We start from the raw sequence: 26412 nt of genomic DNA, 5'->3' as shown, positions 1-26412 counted from the left end.
TAGCAGCACCAAGCAGAATTGTAGTAAGAGATAGAATTGCAGGGTAGATACAGCAGTTTGCTTCTCTTTCTGACAATCTGAAGGCACAGAACAGAATACCTAATGAAAAACCAAAAAGTCAGCAAACACTGAACCATATTGCCTTAAGAATAATGTCATTACTGTGTCTAATGCTATTAAGTTCCATTATTTAAACCAGTTTAAGAGCATCTATCTGTTGTAAGTCTCCTAAATTACTTTAGAATTCCTGTCACAATCATGAAGAAATGCAAACAGTTTAGTGCAATTACTCTGGTTTTTGCATTGCAATTGCTGTACAGGCCCAGATGTGAAATAAAATCGATCACTTGAGATTGAAGACGATAAGAGGATAAAAAGACTCTAGTTTAATGAAAACATGCCTCTCAAGTTTCAGATTTGAGACAAGGGAAAGAAAATGCATTTTGTAAGAACTTGAACCAGCTCTTAATTCCTAGAGCTGCATATTTTTTTGTTCCTCATGTGAAACAAAAGATAAAACGCAAAAATCAGTCGACACCCATGTAGAGCCCTTTTCAATACAGTATTTCAATGTCGGTTGACTGTGAAGAAGAGTTAGGACAACATGGTGTGCATACTTGTGATCTTCTCCAGTGTGAGCTCATATTTTATTTTTCAGTTTTGTCCTTTGAGGTTTTGGGACCAAACCAAAATATTTTCTGAAAACCTCTGGAAAGACTGATGACAAGGAACTTTAAACTCATACATGACACTTCTCACGGCAAACCAGCAAATTACAGGGTGACTAAAAAAGTCTCCAGCAGACGTGAACAGTCCAGTGCTCCAGAAGAACACAGAATATTTGTGATATTTATAGGATATTGTCTGGATATTGCACTGGAATGGCAACTTCATTATTAAGTAGGATATTATGAGGAATCCTTCACTTAAATTTTTTACTAACCATGTCCTCTCATCATCTCTCCATCTCCCTGGGAGTATGCTTGCCTTGTTCTGGGTTTTGTTGACACTACATTTTATGGTTTGTATTAGAAAAGGCTAGGCATGGTCCTGTAGAGTCCTTCTGAGTTTTCTTAAATTCATTAGTGCCTATATACCTGTAACCAGCGATAATTTGGACAGTTAACTAAATTATTGATCAATTTAACTGACTGTAATGGGAGTTGGATAGCCCAGAATTTAACACTCACCATTATTGCACACAGCAGGACATGAACTATCTGGTCCAAAGACAGTGTTCCTCTACAACTAAGAAGAAGACCATTCAGCCTATCTGGCTCATGTGGTAGTTAGTGGCTAATTGATCCAAGAAACTAGAAAGAACTAAGCAAAATAATTAAAGTTTCTTTTTTCCAGTCCCACAAATTAGGAAACAAAAACATGTGTCAGAATGCATAGGCTGCAAAGGAACAAGTAAAGGTTTATTCCCTGCTGAAAAGAGATGAAAAGAAACACAATGTTTCAGCTGGGGAGCCTTCTTAAGGTGTCTGCTAGTTTTGGTGACACATGGTCTGTTGTCATTTGGTATTTTGATATTTCAAATCCAGTGGATAAAATACAGAAAGATTGCAATTAAATAAAAACATGCACAACAAAATGCGCAGATACAGAAAATGAGTGAATTATCATTGACACCTCTGCCTCAAAGATATTCTGAGGCTAAAACAGAACTGTCTCTGCCAATCCATATCTATGAAGTATGTAACTTGCTTATCGGCGTAATCTTTTTCTGCTTATTCTAGTTTCCTCCAGAGACCTTTGACATAATGCTTCAATTTATATTCTCCCACCAAATGAAATCATTTCAATGTCAGTGCAGTCCTCTGTAATCTAATGGGGGATTGGAGAGCAATAAAATTTCAGCAAACCTCAACAAAAGAGATTTTATTCATAACTCAATACGCTGTCTGTATTTATCATGAGCACAGTGTAAAGGAGAGGAGATGCTGCAGGGGAGAAATGGATTAGTTTGACAGAAAACAAACAAAATTCAACTTTTTAATTTGTATTTTGGTTGGGTGCTGTTGACATCTTGCAGATATACACAGCACAGGCAAAACAGTAATAAATCACGAACTTGTTATAGATTTATTGCTGGTACATTGCCTCCGTGCACATTAAAATAACAGGTTCTGGGATAGAAAATCTACCTTTGAAATTAAAAAAAGAGGGATGAAACATTTTAACATCTAATCATATGGATAATAATGTTAATGTGAATCATGTGAATCAAGCAATAAAATGAGCTAGCAGCAGTTTCAGCAGTCACCAGGATAAATGCTATGGGTATCTGTATTGTCTGCCCAAAGTGTAGAATGACACCTACAAATTAGGAGATTAGGGCTCCATTGGTTATTTCAGTAGTTCAATAAAATTCGAATAATGATAAAACGAGCTGATTACTATAAAGGGATAACATTCTTAATACTTCTGCATTAACTCGCCTGTATGATTACATAACAGTGCTGGGTGAAGATCAGCACTGTTACAACCTTCCTCACTTACGAGGAATGAACCAGGGAGGAAGCTGTGTCAGTGAAGTTGTGACAGAGCGAGGGGAGGTACTGTAGAAAAGATAAGCACAGAGTTGTTTGCAGCCAGGGAGTATTTAAAGGGGAACAGCAGTGAGAGATTAGAACTTGTCCTCTTCCTGAAATTCTGTTAAATCACACCATTTCACCGTTGGGGACAACAACATCCAAGAATTAGATGTTTTATGAATGTTTGGATTTATTTGGTGGGACTGGTTTGGCTCAACCTACTTGGTTACCAGGTTGCATTCTGGCCATGGGTCGAGAATACTCCAACCCCATTCAGAGTGAGTGAACCCAGGGGCAGCTGCAAGGTGGAGTTGGGATGGAGGAGGGATACCTGGGACAAATGAGAAGGGAGATGTTTGTGTTTGATATAAAGAGCTTATTTACGTAATGATGGTGATTAGGTACAGCCATGTGAGACTGACTTGTTATCCCTCCCAAACTTCAAGAATTAACTTCCATTTATGACACGACTTACCTAGTCCAGATATTTATTTTACAAGAGTGTTTCAAATAGTAGGGTTGCGGTGTAACTGGGCCAAGACCCTAAAGGATCAACTTCTATTTATTGAGAGATGAGTCTGTCCGCTTGCAGATATTTTAATCTTGGACTTCCAGCAACAGATAAAAAGGTGGAAAAGCAGCAACTTCCCTGGCATGGACATGTTTCGAGGCGTATGTGTACAGTATGTGTCCAGTGACTCTTGAAATAGTTCAGTGGTACAGATTAGGTAGCCAATGGTGTGGTTGATTCCTGGAAGGGAACTGATTGTCTGTTTAGACCGAAACAAATTTAAATAAGTATCATGGGTTACTATGAACTGAAAATATTGTAAATAAAGCTTTTTTTTACCAGAAAAGGGAGCTCGTTTCTGTTGATCTGTTTGCCTGGAGGCCACGCAGCTGAAAACTGCTTGAGTTTCTGTGCTAGACAGAGACAAGGAAAGGCGAGTTATCACATCAATTACCTAAAGCAGTTGTGCAAAAAGTAACAAGAGCTAATGGCAAATAAAAAATAGGGCTGGAGAGAGTAGTGAAGGGAACAAAATTCGGTAATAGAGAGTAATTCTCTAAGAAGTCATTTATTCGAGGAGTACAGTTCATATCCTCAAGGCTAAAGGTAGTAATTCAAAAACTCAGTTTAATCTAACAAATAGGTGCTGAATAAGTCTCCTAACACTTTAATAAAACTGTCTGAAAGCAGCTCACACTGCACACAGACCATAAAGAGACACAATTTAAACCTTTATCAGAACATGATGGCTGACCTTGAAATAGGACCAAATGAACCTGGCCACTCTCCCACAAACTTCTGAAGTTTTTCAGTAAAATACTGCCACTGGTTGGCAGTGAATAATGAAAATACAAGAGCACCTGACGAGGGTTACTGCTGCTCCTGTGAAAATTTACTTTCTCATGGCTGTGAAACACATACTACATATTTACTTCATTCTGATCTATAGTAGAGGGTGCTAGCTTTTTTAAAAATAACATACCATAAAATACTATGAGCTTGTGCTTTGGTGATTCTAAAAATCTGAAGGTTTTGATGTTTGTCTCCATTTACAAATGAAATTGTTTTTTTTTCTCTGAGCTTTAAAGATACTATTTTAGTTTGAGACATACTGTATCATCATAAACACATTGCTATATGTTTATATGAAGATGATTAAACAAATGACCGAAAGTTTTTTGCATAGTTTCTTGGGGTATGTCATTCATGTAGTTCATAAAACCACCTTGTTCATTTTAACTAAACAACTAAAGGGTGTTTAATAAAACCCTCAAAAATTATGCTTACCATTCAGTTTCAATAACACACTTCATGTTTTTGGGCATGGCTAAGTTTGCCTAATGTATTGTGCAGTAATTGCTGAAATCAGATTACTTAGTTGTAAAATTAATGACATAGAAATTTCAGAAATCATTACCTTGTGTGATAACCACTGTCGGCAATACAGGCAGCAGAGTGCTGCCTAATTGAGTGAATGTTTCTGAACTGATGCCTGGGGTATCAATTTCTACTCCTGGACAAGATGAGCCTTGGACTTCCTAAGATACAAGCAAGAATGAATGACTTTGAGGTTGTACACCTCAAGATGGCGGCGCGCATGGACACAACAGCTAATATGGGTCTGGTAAAAATGGTGCTAAATGTTGTTCCTGTGTTAAATATCGTCTCTAGTCCTAATTTACCAAGAGCCTACTATCGTCTGACCCTGCTGGACACTGGAAAACGATGCAAAGACTCTCCGCTGAATACTCAGGCGGAAAGATTAGGCGACCTTAACTTACTGAGAGGATTCTTGCACTGTTCTTTGCACAATCCTGTAAAGTAAATTGCACTTGTCTACAGTATGTCTACACTGTCTATAGCATTGTCTTGTCAGTGTCTTGTCTGTCTTGTCTTGTCTGGAGAACGATATCTTGCTCCTCTGTATACTTGTATATGGCTGGATAGACAAATAAACCTGAACTTGAACTTTGCAGTTGATGCCTAAGTGTTTTATAGGATGGCATAGTTGTCAATAGAAGCTCTGGGACACTACAGTCACATGCATATACAGTACAGTGTACATTGCTGACAAGGGTTCAGTGACATATAATTTCTGAAAAAGTTGGAATCAGGACTTTTTACTTAGTCATGCAATAAATAAGAGCACTGGTATTCAAATTATATAAATCTCTGAAATAGCATTCTGTGCAAACCCCTAAAGATGCTGTGTGTGCTCAATATTTTTATAAAAAGACAGAATTCTAAATAATTCATAATCTAAATTAAGATTAAGAATCTGTAGCCCATAGAAAAATACCAATAACTGATATTGATGTGATGTGTCAATAAACACAATAGGACATCCTTTATTTTCTCATGTGCTGAAAAGAAATTAAATTCCATGGTTCAATAGGAGTCTGTCCAAAGTTGTCTCTCAGTGGGAATGGAATCTTAGCATATTAGCATTTCCTTTAGGTACTAAAGCCATGCCCATCTGGGAGCTTTCAACATTGCAGTATATCTAATCATAATCACCTTCAGCTCTATCCAATCATAAATATCATAGAGGGAAATGAGATTGGGAGACCTAAAATTAGTTTTGATATACAATGATGAGAATTTAGATATTTATGAATGTTCTCAAAGCTGCACTTGAAAGCAAAGATTGTTTTTGCTTCCTGCCTGGGCTCCTTCTGTCCAGGATGCTCTTGAAAAACATAATGAGCTTTTCATGGTAAAAGAATTAAAAATAAAGAGCATATTGACATTCACATCATTTACAATGCTCACATAAGAACTTATGTGAAAAAAGGCAACATAAATAATTTTGTGAGTTTTTTTTGTTGTTATCAAAATAGAGAAAGGAAGAGTTAAATTGTGGAGACTAGTAATTGTTTCTCTGTTTCTGCCAATTACGAAACTATTACTGCTAACAACAATAATAACAACAAATTTATTGCTTCTCTCATGTGTTCTTTTTTCCAAGCACTAAAATATGCATCTAAACCATTTAAACTAAAACTTAAACTAAAAAGCAATTATAATCTAAAAGTTATTGATGTGTTAACGACAGTTTACAAACAAGAGGGAGGACGTTCAGCTCTGCCCAGTTTGTTTAGTTCTAACTCCTTCAGGCTTCAGGCTATTTGTTGCTTTGGTTGTGTGCTTGATTTCTGAGTGGCTAATTCATATTAGAATTAAACTGCAATTGTTACAGTATCTTTGGCTACAACACAGTTCTGATTTGCTGGAATTTGTTAGGTTTATGATTATTAAAGAAATAGAATTTAAACAGAAAAATCAAACTGGTAGGAACAGAGTTTTTGAGAACAGATTTTAGTGGCACTGAGTTGTTTTTTTGTCTTTGTGGTGTAATTTGGATCGAAGTGTATGAATCAGAGTTTGGAGAAAAATGTTTAAGGCTCTGCTTTTTTATTAACCATTACATTTTCTCTTTGTTCTGTTAGAATAGCATGTATTCTACATTACGTGCTGATTTGCTTTTCTCACGAGATGAGTGATGTAAGTGTAACACTTTGAGGTCATTGCAGAGAAAGGTTTTGACTGTGAAGATGAAAGTTTGTGAATTCCACGAGACTCTAGTTCTCGCATTACACAAGAGGTCAAATCACTTATGCTGACAGAAATCTATTGGGTATGCAAAACCTAGCTGCTTGAACACAATGGGAAACTGAATAAAGTCTATGCAGTGCGTTTGCAGTACAATAATGGAAAATGACAGCATGAAAGAAACATAAAGTTGTTATACAGAATAGGTCTAATTACTCATAGGCCTACTTCAGCAGCATTTATTTTAATACACCTCTATATTGTTTCTCCACTTTTACCAGCTGTAAAGAAAACCCATCCAAAATTACAGAAAAAACCCTGTGATTCCTTAAAACATCATGCTTTGCTGGTAAAGAGACAACTTATTCTATGGTTCTGGAGAGCTATTAGAAGAAAAAAAATAAAGTGGCTGAAGAAATTATCCTAGTCTACACATTGTACGGTTTCTTTAACACAGTGAAACTTGAAATGAAATTAAATGTATTTGTTATCTTTAATATTACTGACAAAAACCTTAGTAGTGAAATGAAATGATGATATAATGAGAGACCGAGGTGAACCAGCAGAAATTATTAAAATGCTTGTCCCTTTTTTTGCACTGCATTACTTCCTGAACGAGAAAGTAAAATATTGAATATTGATGCGACGAGGCATGAGTGATTGTGAACAAGCAAGTGCAAAGGTGATGCAGCTGGTATCCAATGTCCCACAATGCTAATGTCATGGCTTCATGTACAGAGTCCCTAGTCTGTACAGCTGTATGCTTATCTGCAAACACCATTTTGCTGATGGTAAAGCTCACAGCAACAATAACTTTATATAGCAGTTTAAAGCACTCATCCTACTGTATTCCCAAGATATAAAAAACATTTAAGACAATGGAACAGAAAACTTACAGTTCAATGCCAAAGAAAGGAAGATGGCAGAGATTATAAAACAATCACAGAAAAGCTTTTCTGAAAAGTTTAGTTTTTAGTGTAGACTTAAAGGTTCCTTATGTGGCTGAATCCCTGGTTTCTTTTGGGATGGTATTTCAGAGGTATGGGGCTTCACAACACAAGGCCCCATCACCCACACAGTGAAAGTGAACAGACGAAAGACAGAGCAAACCAGAATCAGTTTCAGATTATTAAAGAAGGATCAGATTGTGTAGAGTAAAAAAAAAACATCAGCTGCTTGCTATAGAGCCAAACCTTGTAGAACCTTGAAGGTCAGCACAAGAGTTTTAACGTCAATGTGAAACCTGACTGGCAGCCAGTGCAGGGATCCAGGACAGGAGTGATGGCATCAATTGCATGCTACCCAGTCAGGATTCTAGATGCCAAGTTCTGAACATATTGTTATGTAGCTTGTTAAGTGTTAGAGACTCATGCAAGTAGGATGTTACATTAAACAATCTTATAAAATAAACACGTGATTCCTCTGCTCAGCTACTGGCACTGACAGCATGTCTCAGATAGAAAAAAAACCCCAAAGTCATCACATTATTTGCACACAAGATTTAAAAGTCAATCCAGAAATGAAGATCACCCTATGTTGACATTTAACATTGATAATAATCTCACAGCACAGGCTTATGTTGACAGCATTATGAGACCTCTGCATCATCCGTAGCTATAACAACACTAACATCAACATCATCCCTTGTCTTTCAACACCACAGTGTTTGCCCACACATAGCAAAGTTCACTCAAGTCTTTCTCCTTCAACCTGTGATCAGCCTCACATATTAACCCTTTGTTTCACTGGTGTTTAACTCAGCTAAGTACAGTACCTGGGAGAAAATGGGCAGTGCAGCTGCAGACAAATCACAGCAATATTCCTCTATACAGTATGTATAAATTACTGGTCAGAACACTGACAGTGTTTTGGACAGACAGATACAATAAGTCAACTGGGTCCCATTCTAAAGTTCAGTTTCTCAATATACTGTTTCAATGTATAGGCCACCAGCTACACTTTTCTGGCCATTTCAAAAATAAACTTTTGCATTATATGCATTTATAGAAACATTAAAAAAAAATCTTTATCATGTTCTGCAAATTAAACTTGCTTTTATTTCTATTTCATTAAAATTAAATCAAAATAAAATTACAGTATCATCCTTTGCTACTGTGGACATCAACAAGATACTAAGTAACATTTAAGAATAATGGTAGATTCTTTAATTCACTTAAGAGAAATAATTAAACTTGTTAATCAGTGTTTCGTATATATTCTATGCAATCACATGTTTAATATTTTTAAAATTCATATTTTACTGCTAGGATTTATGCAAGGTGTAAGACATTTAAAATCTCTAAATGTCAGATGGTGAATCAGAGGGTAACAATTTAAAAACCTTTAATGTATAAGTACTTTTATAATAGTAGTAACAAAAATAACAACACTAATAATCTTTTAGTATGATTATATAATTACGAATAATCTTTGCTATATTAAAATATGCTTGTTCATTAATTAATTTGTTAAAAAAATAAACATAATGAATTTGTTTTAGACATTAATTTGGTTTTAACTAGGTGAATGGAACTAGAAATATCATGTTCACCAAAGTATATGTATACTGTAGCAAGCCTCACTTTTCTCACCCATGTGAGAATAATTTCTTATTATAGTTAGAGATACCATGGTACTGTACATTCAGTTTTGTAACATTTTTCTATTGAATTATGACAACATCATTAGCTTTAAAAAAACATTAAAACTTAGTTTTCTGATTTTCATTTGCAAAATGAGGATTATATGAGGAATGACACTTTATGTACCTAAAAATAAATAAACTATTACATTAGCATTTATGCCATTAAAACAATTTTCAACTTTACAGGTCAAACTTTACATAATAATTAAACAAGAAAATATAATTCAATTTTGTCAAATTAAATATATTATCAATGCTAAATCAAAATATTATTATAAGAAAGCTAGATTTGTCTTTCAATGTTTAAGTATGAAACAAAATCTTTTCTTTTAAGATATAGTTGTTCTCCTACATCATGGATACTTTAAAAAATGATATCTTATGGAAACTTTTCAGAAACTACATTTAAGTCTTGTTCTCTATTAATGTCAAAACTTTACACACTTCTCACGCAATACACGCTATTTGATTTTTCCAGAATCCAACCTTTTTAAAATTGTAACAAAATCAAGTAGGTGTGTTTTTTATTCTGAAACAGCCTCTGTCTGCAGGCGAATTATGAACAGGGAAAAATGAAGTGAGGTTTACTTTCACATTTTCAGAAAGCGAAATCATTTTGTGTTCATAAATTTGTTGATACTTCTGTGACTGAGTCTCGTCTAACAGTTTCTAACTGCCCGGCTTGAATGACAGGTTCGAATCTTGCTCATGAACTGTTTGCTGTCCTTTCTAAACTGTTGTGAGGACTTGCTGATTGTTTGGGCAGAGAAAGAGAACTATATGCGGCAGCGAAGCTTGTGAAATGTGATCCTTCACATCTGTGGGCTCTCTACATGCTCAAATTCCTGGTTACTGTAACTGGAGGATTGTTTTGTTCCACTGTAATGAAAGTTCAATAGTCTTCTGCCCAGGGTTCCATAAAAGTGTCAGAAAGAAATATCTAGATTATCATAACTGAAACTCCAACCATTTCAACAGGTTGTGTGAAACTTGGAGACATCTGTCAGAGACCAGAGCTGTCCCAGAAGGAGAATGCATTAGTTTCAAAAACAGTCGAAAAAACAATACAGTAACCAGTACTGAGTATATAGACATCTGGAGTATTTTTCTAGAATGTGCCAGAATGCTAGAATGTATTTTCAATGAATTTACTTCAGAGGAAATGATTAAGAATTTAAATTATGGCATGCATTTCATAGCATTTCAGACTTCAGTACCAACATGCACACCATCTACTGTATGTGGTGTCCATCTATACCAACACTTGTTGACTGGACCCAATAATATACAGTATACTGTAACTGGAAATCAAGATAAAGCTGATGTGTCATTTTTAACCTAGGAAGGTGAAGACAGCACATTTGGAGAACACATTTTGAGTGTTTTGTTTGTGTGTGGGTTATGAAACCACTGAATTCAACTTATAATTGTGAATAGCCTGTTCCGACCATTTTGTAATGGGTTAGCTAGCACTTTTATCTGTGCAAATTATTCATTCCAGGAATAAGAAAGGTAATGCTGAAATCCTGCCAACTTGTGTTAAAACGACCATATATTTTAAATCTGGTTCATATTAGCCTCATATATGTTGTGTTGGACAGAATGAGTTAAAAATGTTAGACTGTAAACAGAGGTAATGCTCATTTGTTCTTTTAAATGTTGTCTTTGTCCAAAGCAAGTATTTTAATTGAAAAACTGTAACTCCAATCAAATACTTATGCAAATGAAGAGCTCTTAAAAAGGTGAGGTCATATTCTGACCCAGTTGGAATTTTGTGGGGTATGCAGTAACTGAATTCAGCACACATTCCAGCATGACCCCAGAAAATTCCCCGGTGGCACAGCACTCTAACAAGCAATGTCAACATGACTTAGCTATCACGTTATAGCATCAAAATAAATACAGTTGAGTTGTTGTACAAATATTCTTTAGTGTTATACTACTTTATGTTTGTGTGCTGCGTGTAATAAAGTCATCCTGCACTCCGGCATTGACACATCGTTAGTGTGATATACTGTATGCACACATTTAGATTATAGGAAAGGATTATAAATCATATATATATCAAAATTCATCTACAAAATATCTGAAAACATCAATACAAATGGATGCCTGACTTGCTATACAGCCTTCCACTGTACACTTTTCTCCTGGATGGAAACTGCGAGTATAAACAAGACATTTGGAACTCAATATACTGAAATACCCCAAAATGTTTCCTGAATGCAAGTGCAAACACACCAGGAAAACCTCTTTTAAGTTCACGTTTCTACAAGATGTGACTAACCCTCAGCTCCCAACATTTTCTCTTCAACTGTGTTTGACACGTTCACATGTATAACCTGATTGAATTTCTTTTTATCTTACTGCAGAGCTGGGCATGTGAAGCGTAGAGACACTGTGCCTACTGTATTCCTTTAATTTTAGTCATTCAGCATGGTGATACAGCATGTGCAGATTTGGGTTGAAGAGATTCTCAATCAGTAAGAAGTACCTTCATAGATCGCATACTGGCGCTACATGTGAAACGCCATTATCACATTTCACTGGTGCTCAGCCCTTGAAGTTCCACATGTATCAAATGATCCCGGTATAATCTTGAGCTTTTGAGAGTGTTAAGGTACATTACACCTGACAATGAGAGTCAATTGCCTTAGGTTAGTCAAAATAAATTGTCATCTAACATGACAGGCAAAGCTAAGCCCAGATACAGAAAAGACAATGAGAGAACCCACCAGAATACTGCGTGCTGAGTGTCAAAGACAGGTACTGGACATACAGCATCACATCAGTGACAATACTACCGTTGGAGAGGAACTGTGAACAGCATCTCTCGGTTTTCTGCTCTTCTCTTTTATCTCATATTGCTGTCTCTTTTAGACAAGCAGTCAATCAGAACACTTGTGTTAGGTTGCCGTCGTATCTCTTGGCCCAGTTCTATCAGAAATGTAATCCAAGCGAGAGAAAAAAAAAGGCCCTTCTGAAACCTGAGTCACCTTTTTCCCCCATCCCAGCTGCAGTCTGCGCTGAGGGCATGCTGGGATGTGGGAAAAAGGCTCCAGATGTGGTTTCCCCAACAAGCAGGTTGTTGTTGTTATCCTCCTGGCACCTGATGTGAGTTACCACACAAGTGTCATTGCCTCCTGACTGGGCAGTGCCAGCTGCGGGCTGTCAACCTCCTGCCCAAGTCTCTCTACTTGTTGTTTTAACAGCTTCACATCAGGTGAGTCTAAGCACTCTAAGGCTGACATGCATTCATGATGAAAGGCTTCAAGCAAAAAACACCGACTTGAAGGGTGTGTCGACAATTTAAAAACCCTTAAAAACATTCTACTGATCTTATTGCTTTCACTTTTCATTCCTCCCAATCATGTTTCTCTTTGTTTCCCCAGTTAAGCCAGTTAAATCTGAAAGTCTGCTGTATATTTAACCTGTAATTGGTTACAAAACTCCTTTGTTACTAGTCTTTAGAATGGATTTCCTTGCTTTTGTAGTACAACGTTTGTTGAAGGACAGTTGTGCATTTTCTACATTTTGACATCTGGTTCCCCAGTCTTTATAATCTTTATAATAATCTTTATAATAAACTGAATTTATTTACATTTCAATACCCGGTCTCTCTTAGGTTCAGTCTCATTCTCTGCCTTTCTAAATTATTTTAACCCTTCTGGTAGACTCTGCCCATCTAATTTTGAAATACCCATTCACGCTTAAAAGTTATTCTGAAATACTCGTGCACCTCAAAATGGAATGGTGCTGTGGTCACAGTTCCCAAATGCTTTTCTTACTTTTTTTCGGATTCTGTGTGGGTCTTTTGAGTTCCCAATTGGCTTCCCAGTTTACATGGGAAATCCCCCAATAATATGGGCTTGTCCTGTTTTGTATTAAAGCATCAGTGTTTCTCCATTTGATTAGGCTCCCTGTTCCACTAGTTCTAAGTTTTACATTTTCAGTCGCCTTACACACACCCTTTCCTACTTGATCCCTCTTGACTTGGGAAGTATGCCACCCAGTTTGCACAGATCACATCTGTTCCAGAGGAAAGCCTAATATCCCATAAACCTAAAACCTTTATCTACACCATGATTTCAACCATATGTTAAATCTTTTAATGTCTGCCTGCTTCCCTGGCCCTCGAGAAGTGACTGGCACATTTGTTGTTTCAAAGAGAGCTACTGTATCTTAGAGGTATCACTTCTAAGTTCTTGGCCTAAGTATCTGGCATAACTTCAGGTCTACCTTTGCCTGTGTCAGCAGAAATGTTTAGCTTCTTCAAGCCCAGTGTTTCTCATCTCATATTTATCATTTAATTTAAGAATCTTCTGCTGCTTGCAAGTAACCCCTGCACTTTTTCCATTAAATGTCATAGACTCAGACATGACTAAATTGTTTGCAGGTTCTACACAATTTACTCATTGTTCTGGTTTGGAATCAACTTGACTAGTTTGCTAGCTATACTGGAATCTAGACCCCTGCTATAAATGCAAGAGAAGTGGTCTTATTACACTAGAGTATTAGGATATGAAGGTAGGATGCTCCATGCAGCCCTAATTACTGCTACGGTATCTACCGTATTACTGCTGTTGCAGTAAGCAAGCTTTACCTTTCTAAATCCATGTCCTGTTCTTATACAGATGATTGTGTATTTTAGTTTTAATCATTGTTTTGGTACCCTTACAAATAATAGGAGACCTGTTGGTCCATAGATACCTTTTCATGGATGGGAGTTACATTAGCTAGAGTATGTTCCTGTAAATGAGCATTACCCCTGTGTTCTGTGGTTGCTGGAACAGCTTTGGAAGTGTTAACAGGCTATGAATTATATCTCTTGTTTCTTTAAGTTCAATTGGTAGAATATCATCATATTGTAATTGGTTTTATGAAATATAAACATATTTTTATGCATTTAACACTTCCTCTAGGCTAATAACTTCTTGAGAAAGAACTTTTCTCAGCATGATACACGTTATTATTTCTTGAGGTAAACACCTACTGTAAATGAAATATTTCCCTTTAATCACATTCTTTATTGTTCCTTTGCTTTTGTAATGATGAAAAAAATGTAATTTAACTTCCATTGCAATATTATTTTCAACATCTCTCTGGGGTTTTCTCATATCCCTTTCATCAATACTTGTTATTAATTGCACTTCTTTTCTTTAACTGTATCCTGTTATTTTTCAATCATTTTGTAAAATGCTTTCTTCTTCAAGAAGATGTATTTGATTTGTTTATTGGATATTTTTAGAGAAGACAAAAGTATAATGTAAAAAGTACCCACATACAATAAGGAACAAATGTGAGCAGTCATCATGGTATGGCAGACTTGGTAACTGAACAAACTGTAGAAATCAAGCATTAATATACTGTGTATAGAGAAAGAAAGGAGAAGAAAAAAAAGAAATCAGAGTTGTGAAAGAGAAAGGCAAAGGGAAAAGAGAACAAGAAGGACAGAAGAGAGATGCCACAGTCTTCAAGGTCTTTCACATGTCTGGGTCAAACTACAAGCTCTTAAAGAAGTTTAGAAATGGCCACCCGGCAGAAAACAATAGCAGTAGAGCCACCGAAGGAGAACTATTTTTTCCAAAGTGGAGAAAATGCATCACATCCCTTATCCAGCGAGTGCAGGTGGACACAACAGGTTGTTTCCAATGGAACAAGACCAAACATATCCAGCGAGAAAAGTGGAAATGGTCAGGGTGCCAAATTGAATATTATTTTGAGGATAAGGGATTTTGAGGGACACCAAGATAGCTATTAGGGGTTTATTAAATCATTTGTTTTACTATTACGTTGGCACAAGTAAAAAAACTGTTTATAAGTCATACTGATAAGGGGATTACCTAAGACTGCTGTGAGGTCATGAGCAGGATACAGGAATCAGTTGTAGCTCGTCCTAATCTACTGTATATCAATAATCGCTATACTCTGGCATAACCTTGTCAAATTCACAAATGACTTACTGGAAATAATAGGTGGAGTTGCAAATAGTTTATGGAACACAAGAATTATATGAAGACAGACACAATTAAGCACTGGGAAGATGTATAACATGAAATTTAAGTAAGGTGATACTGTATACATGCAGAAAATGTTAAATTCAAATTCAATGATGGGATCATTGAATTGACTGAGAAGCTTAGTCAATAACTACTGTAAAATAAACAATCGTAACAATCATAACTAGTAAGGATGTCTCCAAGAATATACACGAGCATTTAGTGTTTAGCGTTTAGTGTATTAAGTTAGAGACATTTTAATGTTTTTGTTCTCTGGCACAGCTTTAGTGAAAAAAACAATATTTCAGACACATTTGGTTAAACAAAAATGTATTAACAATGACAATACACACCCTACAGTACACACAGCATAAATATATAACACAGAAGTTTCTCTATTTACAATACAAGTTTACAGACACGTTGCTAGACCACCTAGAAAACCCCAGACTACTACCAAGTAGAGAAGCTGCCTAAACTAAATAGAATACAACCTGCAGTTAAATCTCTCTTTCTAACCTGGATGCCACAAAATAAAGATGAGCCTATCTCCTTCCAATGTCCCTAAAAACACAGACTGGCAAGCTCTGTTATCAAGGTTTAAATACTTAGCTCCAATCAGGTCTTTTCTGATGATGTCAAACAAAGAACTCTCGCCTCACACATGCTTCAAGTTCCATCTCCTCCTGTCTCCTCTCTCGTGTTCTCTTATTTTTTCCTCCTTTTTCCTTGATCTGATCTTATATGGTGTCTTTCTGGACAGTTGAATTGACACTTAATCATTTGCCCAGAACTTAATTAACTAAGGTAGACTTTATGATCGCTTTGATCACGGGCACTGAACCTCCTACATCTCAGCAAACATCCCCTTTGCTTAGAAGCTGGAAATGTTTGCACTGCTACAGTAGGTGTCACACACTTTATCTAGACGTTTAGAGATGCTTTCTAGTCACCTATAACTGTAACAATGTAGCCCCATCACTGTCTTCATCTAGAGAGTGTGGGTAAGTTACATAAGGCCAACTAAATGCTTGGACATTTTATGAGTGTAGAATTTATCTCTGGGAAAATCTTGTTAATATTAAGCAGTGGATAAATAAATGGAATACAGTGGAATACAATGTTCAGTTTTGGTCACCATATTACACTGCAGATGTTGCTGTTCAAGAGTATGAAAGAGAACTACTGTATCAGGCTCATTCCTGGCCTGAAGGAGAAAATCACAACTGGAAGAGATAAGATTCTGAGGGAACCTGATTCAGGTATTCAAAATACCCAAAAGGCCTTGAATGAGAAAAATTTGAGACCTCACAACCGACAGCGACAGGAGAACAGAGGGACACAAGCGAAAATAATGTTCAGGGAAGTTTAAGACCAGAAACAGGAGGTACTCCTTCATGCAGGGGATTGTGGGAATAAAGAAACAACTCCCAGGAATTGTGGTGAAAGCTGTTACAGTGTGATCCTTTAAAAAAATAAAGAAACAGAATCTTCAGAACACTAAGCTATAAGCAGCCAAAGGAGAAAACATCCCCCTTCTCATTTGTAACCATTCTATGTTCTTATTACTTTGTCAAATTCATTTTTACTAATCTGGTTTTGGCTTTTCCTAAGGTATACATTTTGCATTATGAACTTTGAGTAATGAAATGAACAGATCCTTGAGGTGACCACACAACTCAATACACCCAGGTCGCTTTCAGATAGCGAAGTTGCTCTTACCTGAAGCAAAAAAGTGATTCTAAATGCTGAAAGCAAGTAGTTGTGTGAGCAGCTGCTTCAGACTCTGCAGATCAGACTGAGGAAACAGCTAATCGGTGGCAGTGATCTGACAGCAAGCGCTATTGCAAATTAGGGTGATGAATTAGTAATCAGCATAAGATAAACATGGATTCTAATGCACGTACTGCTTAAAAACAAAATGCCAAATTAATAATTAAAATTAAAGCATTATAAAACCATAATTATCATTCTCAGTGGCAGCTGATAGAGTGAGGCTGGTGTCATTTAAAGGGATTCTTGATTATTTGTTCTGTTAAACACATTTTCAACTGTTACACATTATTGCAAAAAGATATCCCTGGAGTCTAATTCCTTCATTTGTAGTCTAAGGCATTTCTGTTATTCTTTAGTGACAGAAATGGTGACTTCCGGTAATCGCATTGCTATTATTACTGGTAAATACAAATTTTACTTTACCATCTATTTTTCAACATACAGGCTTAGTCAGGTTAAGTGCTTGTGGCGAGAGACTCCTATGGTTAAGCAGGCCAACACATTCTGTTTCAGGAACATTTTGAAATATCTAACCTATCCTCCATGAATGATCTAATATGTGGCTGTTTCACTACAACTAGATGTTAATCTCCTTTAATAGGTGTTCTCAACAATAATGTGATATTTTAATAAACTAACAATCAATATCACCGTGTAAATGATTCTTAAATGGCACAGTGTATATGGGGATAGGGGTGTGCCGTCGAGTCGGAGTCGACTCATGGCGGCCCTGTGGACAGCTCCCCCGTCACCATCCGTAGAGTTTTCTGGCAGGATCCGGAAGTGGATCACCAGGCCTTCCTTCCACGCAGATAGCGCTAGTGTTGTTGCGGTTGTCATGGAAACATGATCCTCGGCCGCTGCCATGCTGCTGCTGCCCAGTATGGGTTATTGGAGAAACCTAACCTAACCTAACCTGCCCGACGTAGGACATGCACCCGCTACCCCGAGATTGTGAGTCTCGTGCTCTAGCAACAGAGTTAGTGGTGGTGCCACAGTATATAAACTATGTTGAAAACAACCACTTAAGGTTGTTTAAGGACAGCTCATCATTATCAAAATTTGGCAGCGAGAACAGCATACGGATTTAAAGTCGGATTTAAAGTCTCTCAGTCATCTCCTAGTGAGGACCAGCACAGCCCACACCAGTAGCAATTAAGTCTACTATGACATCCAGCCACTGTTGACTTCCAACACTGATGGTGGTCCTTGGGAATTCTGTCACAATAACTTCCTCATCTTAGGCCATCGTGAGGCCTGCAACTGTACATGCACACAGCGCAGCAGAAATATTCAAGGCGAAGCTATCCATTTGCACGTTTTTTCTGTAAACTCCTGTCCTAATGCACTCCGTAAACTCCATCGTGTTTACAATGCTGTTGCGCGTATGTTTTGGTTAATGTGTTACAGCACTAAGGTGCCTCTGTGGTTTTTTGGCATTTTCTGTCAGTTCTGAGAGATGCGTAATAAAGAGCAGACGTCCGTGAAACCTCTCCGCCTCAGGTCCGGCTTTTCCCTGGCAAGACAGCCGCGTAGTCCCTCCAAACCTGTCAGCTATAGTTCCCATGCAGATACATTATTTGCCCTTTTACCATATACAGCACACATAAAACGTACACACCCTTGTATCACATGTAAGAAACAAACTACTGTTGTCACAAACAGACTGACTTGTGGTTATAATGAATGGGTAGGATGAATGTGCTTTGAAGAATCATGTCAATGTACCTTGTTGGTATAAGCAGAATCCTAAATTACAACAATTATGAAACGATGGAGGCCCAGTTCACCCTCTCAATGACATCACTGTACCTCACAAATCCTCCCCACAACAGATCACCTCAGAAATAGTAAGGTCTCTGACTGACTTAATGAAGGAACCCAAACCACAATGAGTCAGTTTACCAAAGCACACCTCAGGATCTCTGAGGATGAGACCATGTAGCCAACTTCGTCATTTACCCCTGTATTGTACAGACAGGGGCAATGCTTTTGGCAGGTTTTTGATCAATATTATTATTTTTTACAAATAACAGTAATAGAATATTTCTTAAATAAGGTGCAGTGAGGGTTAAAAGTTAACTCTGGTCTACTGGTATGCACATCTCTCTGTGTTTGATTGAGACAAAAAGCTCTTATAGTACAGTATGTATCATAGAACATTAATTTGACCAAAAGCAGAATCCTTACCTACCTGTAACTAACGCCATCTCTAATATTTCATTTATCCATGCACTTATTAATATGTGAGCCTGCCCATGTAGTTTCGGTTCCTGGTCTTTATTTTGCAGAGTTTGGTGATTTGTATTAATATACGATTCACCAAAATACAAGTATGTATTAAAATAACAGCAACATTAAAAAAAAAATCTTATAAAATCCCAAAGGTGCCATTTAAAAAAAAAAAGTTTATTTTAATAAATGTGTATTTTACAAATGATGTTCCTCAGAATTTTTTGTGTGAATGTTTTAGCTATTTGTCTTTTGCTAACTTTGTGTGCAGAACTGCATTCTGAATCCTAATAACTTTACTAAATTATACTGTAGGTGTGTCACATCTGTGAATTGTAGGCTTGAGAAGACAGATCTGCCCAAATGATAAAACGTGCTGTCTATTTTCCATCATTTAGATCTTGCCCTACCCTGGGGTGTAACAATAAAAACACAAATGTCAACAGTGTTTTTGCAAGCCACTGAAAGAATGTTTTTTTTTTCACAGCTTGTGATTATTTTGGCAACAATTCCCCATACTGTAAGTAGCATGAAACACCTCTACTGAAGCAATCAGCAGTTGGATTCAAATATAATAGACTTCTTTGCAATCAAACCTGATTACATGGGAACTGTTATTTTGGTAGCTCAAATACTGGAATACTACTGCAGTTTTGTAATTCTGCAATCTCTCAGTATATTGGTCTATGGATAGCTTGGGCGGGCTAACATACATGAATGCAAGGCTTGATGAACTTCTTTCAATCCAATATCCTTCTTCTTGGGAAAGTCTATCACTGCAATTAACTGTGGCCTCACGGAGAGAATGTTTTAGAATTCCATCTAAGGCCAGGTGAACGGATGAGCATTTTTTATGATGTAACCTGTAGCTGGACTCAGTTGTCCACAGGTGAGAAAATGCACAGTAGGTTGCTGATTTAATGTATAGTGGAGCCATGATTGATTGAAAAAACGTTTTACTCACATTATCACAAAAATACAGGTCAGGAAATAACTGAGCTTTGCAGCACAGCTTTGATAACGGAGTAATAGTCAGGCCCAGACATACACAAGACAAACAGAAATGTATTCTAATGAAAAACACAACCTCACAACACACAAAATGCTTACATCATGGGTAGATAGATACAATCAATGAGTTGCGGAGACCTATTTTCTGAAGACATGGAAAATGCATAATTATATATAAACTGAGGACCACAAACATCTTAACAGGTTAAATAGAGAGAACCTGCATGCTAATAAAATTAATCCAATCCAGGAATAACCCTCCCTCTCTAAAAAACTGATGTGAATCAATTTCCCTATTCTAACAATCCATAACTGTAATAAGAAAGATATCTTTAGCTTAGGATTCCACAACAGAAAAAAACAGAATTTACAAACACATAACACAGCAAGCTCTCTTCTATGATAAAGCACAGTCTGGATTCTCCTCAGCATTCAGAATACCTGGGCAGAATCGGGTTCCAAGCCTGACTGGAAAGACGAGCTCTCCCAAGGCACAGGTTTAGATGATACTGATGATGAGTAATGATGATGTTGCTTTTCTCTTCTATTTGCCCTCTTCTTTGCATGTCTGTTTCTATATTTATGTTGTGTCTCGTCCCTACAGAGGCCAGTTTAATGACTTCACTAGGAATGGCCCGGTCACTGTCGAATGTGACCATATTTTTTAATATAGTAGTCTTAATTATTTACAGTGAAGTTAATTATCCTCAGCATATTTCAACTCTCCTTTTGAACATCATCTTCCTCCATTAGAAACTGCATTTTATTGTTTGTTAAAATAATAGGTGTCCCATGGAGGTAGAGAAGAGGACCGAAGGAGACTGAAGTATTCTTTCTTATTACCCAAAATGTAATGTATGGGCAATTTCAATCAGCCCTCCCTTTCAAAAGCTCAGCAATTAAGGGCACACTGGCAGTGTTTTAGACAAAGCATAGTCCCTTTGGACAAATGGAAAGGATGCCAGGGGAGGCTAATTTCTAAAAAGGTCTTCTGCATGTTTTATTCGTTTCTCTAAAATATGAACATACTCCAGAATGGTCCCAAAGGGCCTTTTACTTCAGATGCACTATCTAGGGAGAGACTGGCTTTGATCGTCTGAAGCAAGACGATCACTTCAGAGGCAATTGAGGAGCCTTGTATCATATAGCTACTGCTTCCCCAGTAAGCTGCCAGTGCCGCACAACTTTGTTAGGATTTAGCTATGAAAGTAAGCTTAGAAAAACAAGATATTGTTTGTTTTTCCTTGACTTCCATACAAGTATTTCTTGCTACTCAAAAAAGGCACTAATTCTCAGATGAATAATTCTGACTAGACGAACTTCTTTAATATGGTAATGCATTTCTTGCAGTGCTGGGGTCCCAGGTTCAATTCCAGACCTGGGGTGCTACCTGTTTGGAGTTTGTATGGTCTCCCCATGTTCACATTGGTTTCCTCTGGGTGCTCTGGTTTCCTCCCACAGTCCAAAGACATGCAGGTAGGTCACTTGACGTCTGGGAACGTGGCCCTGGTGTGAGTGTGCCTGTGTTTGCCCTCTGATGGACTGTCCTGGGTGTGTCCTGCCTTGTCTGGTGTGGTTGCCAGGACAGGCTCTGGGTCCCCTGGTGACCCTGAATTGATAAGCGGTTAGAAGAAGGAGGGATGGAAACAAGGAAAGGTGTAATAAAGCATGTCTTCGAACACGTAAAGGGTTACAAAGCATCTGGGCTAGAGGGGCAAGTCAGCCACACACAATACAAAGGAAGTAAAGAGACCCTACAAAGAGAGTCAAAATGGGAAAGTTAATGGGGATAAAACTACTGCATAGAGTTTTTACCTCTACAACAGCATAGGGAAAAAAACAAGTGTTTAGGATGAACTAATTGCAGTAGATAAAGGGAAAATGATGGAAAATGGTGCTAAGAGAATATCTCACAAAAGTGTTGATCAGCTTAAGTTAAAGAAGGTTATATTTCAGTTTCAAAAGGTCAACGCATATTGAAGCTGTCATTGGCGTGAGCAGCAGCATGAAAAGCAAACACGAAACAAAAGAAGGAGGTTGATTTCAACGATTAGAAAGTTGCTCATTTGTTTATACCTATCGCAACAACTGGAGTACAAATGAAACAGAAAACTACGACGTATCAGATTTACTTCTATGGAATGTGAAGTAACAGAAACTCTCTCCATTTTCTAACTTCCAAGACCGGGTGGCGGGAGAGCCCAAGCCTATCCTGGGAAACGGCAGACATAACGTGGGGTACACCCTGGACAGCCCATCGCAGGACACAGGTACACAGATGACACAGATACACACTCACACCATGGATAATATTAATGTTCTAATTTTAACTTTATGGTAAGAGCATTCCAGGAAACAGTCATCAAACCATTAGGAAAAGCACATTGCTCAAGAACTGGTAACAGGTTTGATGCCTTTTGTGACCAAATGAATTAGAAGGGCATGTAACATGATATATTTCCTGCAGGCTTTCAAGTGATCATTCAAAACAGAGGCTTAGCCCACTAGTACAGATGCCACTGGTATCTGGGCTCTGGACTTTGCCTAGAGGGCAAACTGATTGTTTGAGAGCAGCCCTGGAAAAATCTTACTTCTGCCATCTGAGTGTGCGTATGTAAGGCGTACGTATGGATGGGATGTGTGAGGGGAAATAATTCGAATCATTCTAAGACGTGACATATTGCATCATCAAAATGACAGATTACATTGCATCTTAGAATGATCTTCTAGGCCTCCTACAGTTTAGGAATGATTTCTTGATTTTATACATTTCAGGTGACTTTTGTAGTGTTCTTTCAATTACGAGGAGGGCCATTACCACTGGAGTGCTGGGCCCATCTGGGTTATCCAGGACACAGGCAATCCTCCCACACAACAGATCAAGAGGAGGAGTGAGAAGGCCCTTCAGCTACTGATGTAACATGTTATCAACAAAGTGAGCTTCCTGATTGTAACACTCCAACAATACAGCTGTACCCCCTTATACGCCATTATCAAAGATTATCAAAGATTTCTTAATCTAAGTAAAACACCTATCCCAATAACCCTGAAACAAGCACATTCAGGTGAGTTTTAAAAAGAAAACTCATAGTGTACACTAAAGTATTATGTTGATGCAAAGTACAATATTGTGTGGGCCAAATATTGCAGAAATACATGCTTTCATTCTCTTATATTTTATGCTAATACTTTACGTGAAGTGTCATGTAGTATGTGTGGATGTTAACAACGCTAATGTGTTCTGCTGCACTGCTTCATACCCAAACTCCACCGCCTTGAATATTCCTACCGATATAGTTAATTAATGAATTGGCGTGGTTTTTCCCCCCAGTAATGGCAACTGCAAGTTGCAATCCAGGCACAAGACAATAACAGCCACATGTGAAGAACATAGTCATTAGAATAAGAAGTGAGAAATGTAATAGCACTAAAAATTGGCATTAAACTCTCCTTTTGTGCACTACTGTGTAAATGGAAGGGTTATCCACTTGGGGGGAAAGGGAACACAGGAGGTACAGAATGGCATCAGATGGTATTTACATGTGAAAGTTAGTTTCAGTTTTTCATATAAACGACACATACTGTATCACATACTGTATATCTCATATAAATAAGAAAATACACTGTCCTATGCTTTGATGATAACATACAGTAGAAAATGTTGCAAAAACATCTTCAAAGCTTAAAATACATTTGCTCTTTGTAATCTAATGCCAGTGAAGTACTGGATATTAACACAATGTTTATTCTAACCTTCTGGCAAGACCATTCATGCAGAAGTCATTTATTAGTATTGCTGCTTCCTCATCTCCTGGTGAGAAATAAAGTCCCTGTGTTTGCTGGATGCAGGATGTCTCAACTTTCAAAACAAAAGCAGTATTGAAAAAACAATAACCGCTAAATGGAATTGTTTCTTGCACACCTTATGGTGAATTATTTTACCAAGTAATGAGAGTCGTAATGTGTTCCCAGAGAGTGGAGTGAAGCTAAAGAGGCATATACCTACATACCATATTACATTATTATGTATTACTCTAAAAACAAAATAAAAAATAATATCATGCATGAATAAGAAATGCTTTAAATCATAGCCTCCAATCTATCAATACCTTGGATACATTCCCTCTCTGATTGCAAAGTTAATAAAAACCCTGCTTAACAGTATGTGGAAGAGCAATACCAGTGAATCTAATAAAATTATTTTATTAGCATAACACTAGGACAAACCCACAGAGAACAGTCATTTTACCTGCAGCTTAGTCATTTTTGGCGATGTACTTGTTACTAATGCCTCAGACATATTATGGCAATTGACTATAACGTTTATTTGATTTGCACAATAATTACATGTTTTTTATCATTTCCTAATTATACATTGTCAGAACTGTGGAGATTGAAGTCCTGCAGTAACGTTAGCATGCATCATTTTTTTTTTGTGAAGTTATGACTTCTCCTTAACAAACATTAATGTGGTCTCAGCTGAAGCAAGCATAATTCAAAGCAATTCAATAATGCATCCGCCTAATGCATCGGAACTCAAAAGAGACGTGGCACAAAACTGTATGAGGCCTGTTTTCCACATATATAAATAGCTCGAGTTTCTTAATTCCTATTCAATATAAGTTCATTTTAAAAACCAGGAGGAGGGAAACGCACACAATTAATCATCTGTTAGGTACCTCCGTGTACACCTAACACAATTTTCCAATAAAGAGGATAAAAGCAGCGAGCAAATATCAAGGATAGATGACAGCCAAGCAGTTCTCATTTCCACGCTCTTGCTGTCAGACTGGACGACCCTTGAGTGTCCAGCTGCACAATGTTTTTGCAGTCTCACAACTTCTGTTTCTATTTTTCTGAGTGAGATCTGTGTTTCCAGTATTAATAATACATCACCTTTGTTGTTCAGGCTTGGATTTTCAGTAAGCATGTGTGTAGGGCTGAAAGCAGCAATTAAGATAGCTTTCAGCCTCAGCCCCCAGAGTTTTGTTTCTAAAGCTCCAGTTGGCCTTCAGTTGTCTGAAGCATTAATGTTTAGTTGAAACACAACTTAGCGCTGCCATGTTTCTCAAGGGCATAGAGCTTTATTTGAAATGGATGAGCAAGTGCACCTGAAGGTGAGTTTTTTTTTGCTTTCGTTGTTGTGTTTGTTGGGTTTTTTTTTAATGCCTGCAAGAAAAGTCATAAAAAGGAGGAGAAATGTAAACAAACAATAATGTGTTCCTTCGTTTATCCATAAACATTTAAGAAGAACATGATACATACATATCTTTGAAAGTTTTATAGCACTGTCACAGTGGGTTCTTTACAGACACAATGGTACTGAAAGTGCAACAGAAGACACATCTGATCATTTTCATGTTTAATACTTGTGGGGCTTTGCCGTACTAAGGTGTCCTTTGTAAGCAGATTCATGTAAGTTCGGATTTTATCAGGTTTTAAATAAAGCTTATTTTAATGTGTAAATAGTCTGGTCTTATTTCAAAATTAATGCAAAGAGAGGACACAATAATTTTCCAGTTTATTCCAATGTATTCATATTTGTGTACAGTCCGTTCTTGAATGAGTTGAGTTAACAGAATAATTGATTCAGCCATGGGTAAATAATCAAGCTGTATAAAACCCTTGCCCTAGAATGGATGGGAAGTCCAGTATTTGACAACCCTTAGGATTTTTATAGACCTAGAGAACACTTTTATTTAAAAAATATTCTTTAAATTGTATTACATAGTATTGCAAAGGACAAATCAATCTACAACATAAAGAAGAGATTTGTCCATTTCAAACTACACACCTTAAAAGTGCAAGCTACAAAAGTGAATAAATTGAATTAGAGGATAGTCAACATGGATTTCCAAAAGGTAGGTTTTGTTTAATTAACTTACTGTTAAATTTTTTTTTGAAAAAGCAGCAACAGAACACACACGGAGCATGTTATGAGGTATTCAAATTGAAAAAAAAAAGCTTTTCATTATGTTTCTCATAAAAGAACAAATGTTAAATGACAGGTGGTCGCATTTGAGGAAATCTATATCTTTAAAAAGAGCATTTGTTAATAGTGTTGTTACAATAGAAACTCTTAAATCAGGACAAAAATGAACTCTCAAATTGAGGGTGATGGAATTAGTGGAGTTCCACAGAGATTCT

General features: G+C 37.1%; 1 protein-coding gene across 3 annotated transcripts in view; it reads left to right on the top strand.

Moving 5' to 3' along the window:
* Positions 1 to 25731, top strand: part of LOC148678993 (uncharacterized) — a 44841-nt gene extending 19110 nt beyond the window's left edge. For all 3 annotated transcript variants that reach the window (XR_015939955.1, XM_088638233.1, XM_088638232.1), the window contains 3 exons: positions 21616 to 21741; positions 22449 to 22535; positions 23041 to 25731. Coding sequence is in view for 2 of the 3 variants with exons in the window: in XM_088638233.1 (XP_088494359.1) it covers positions 21616 to 21741; positions 22449 to 22535; positions 23041 to 23180 (353 nt within the window). In the remaining variant the exon portion in view is untranslated. The remainder of the gene's footprint in view (positions 1 to 21615; positions 21742 to 22448; positions 22536 to 23040) is intronic.
* The last annotated feature ends 681 nt before the right edge of the window (positions 25732 to 26412 follow it).

Source organism: Lepisosteus platostomus, chromosome 1, assembly GCF_059453375.1.
Source record: "Lepisosteus platostomus isolate fLepPlt1 chromosome 1, fLepPlt1.hap1, whole genome shotgun sequence".
Lineage (NCBI taxonomy): Eukaryota > Metazoa > Chordata > Actinopteri > Semionotiformes > Lepisosteidae > Lepisosteus > Lepisosteus platostomus.
Note: the sequence above shows the minus strand (reverse complement) of the source record. Positions and strands in the feature narration are given on the sequence as shown.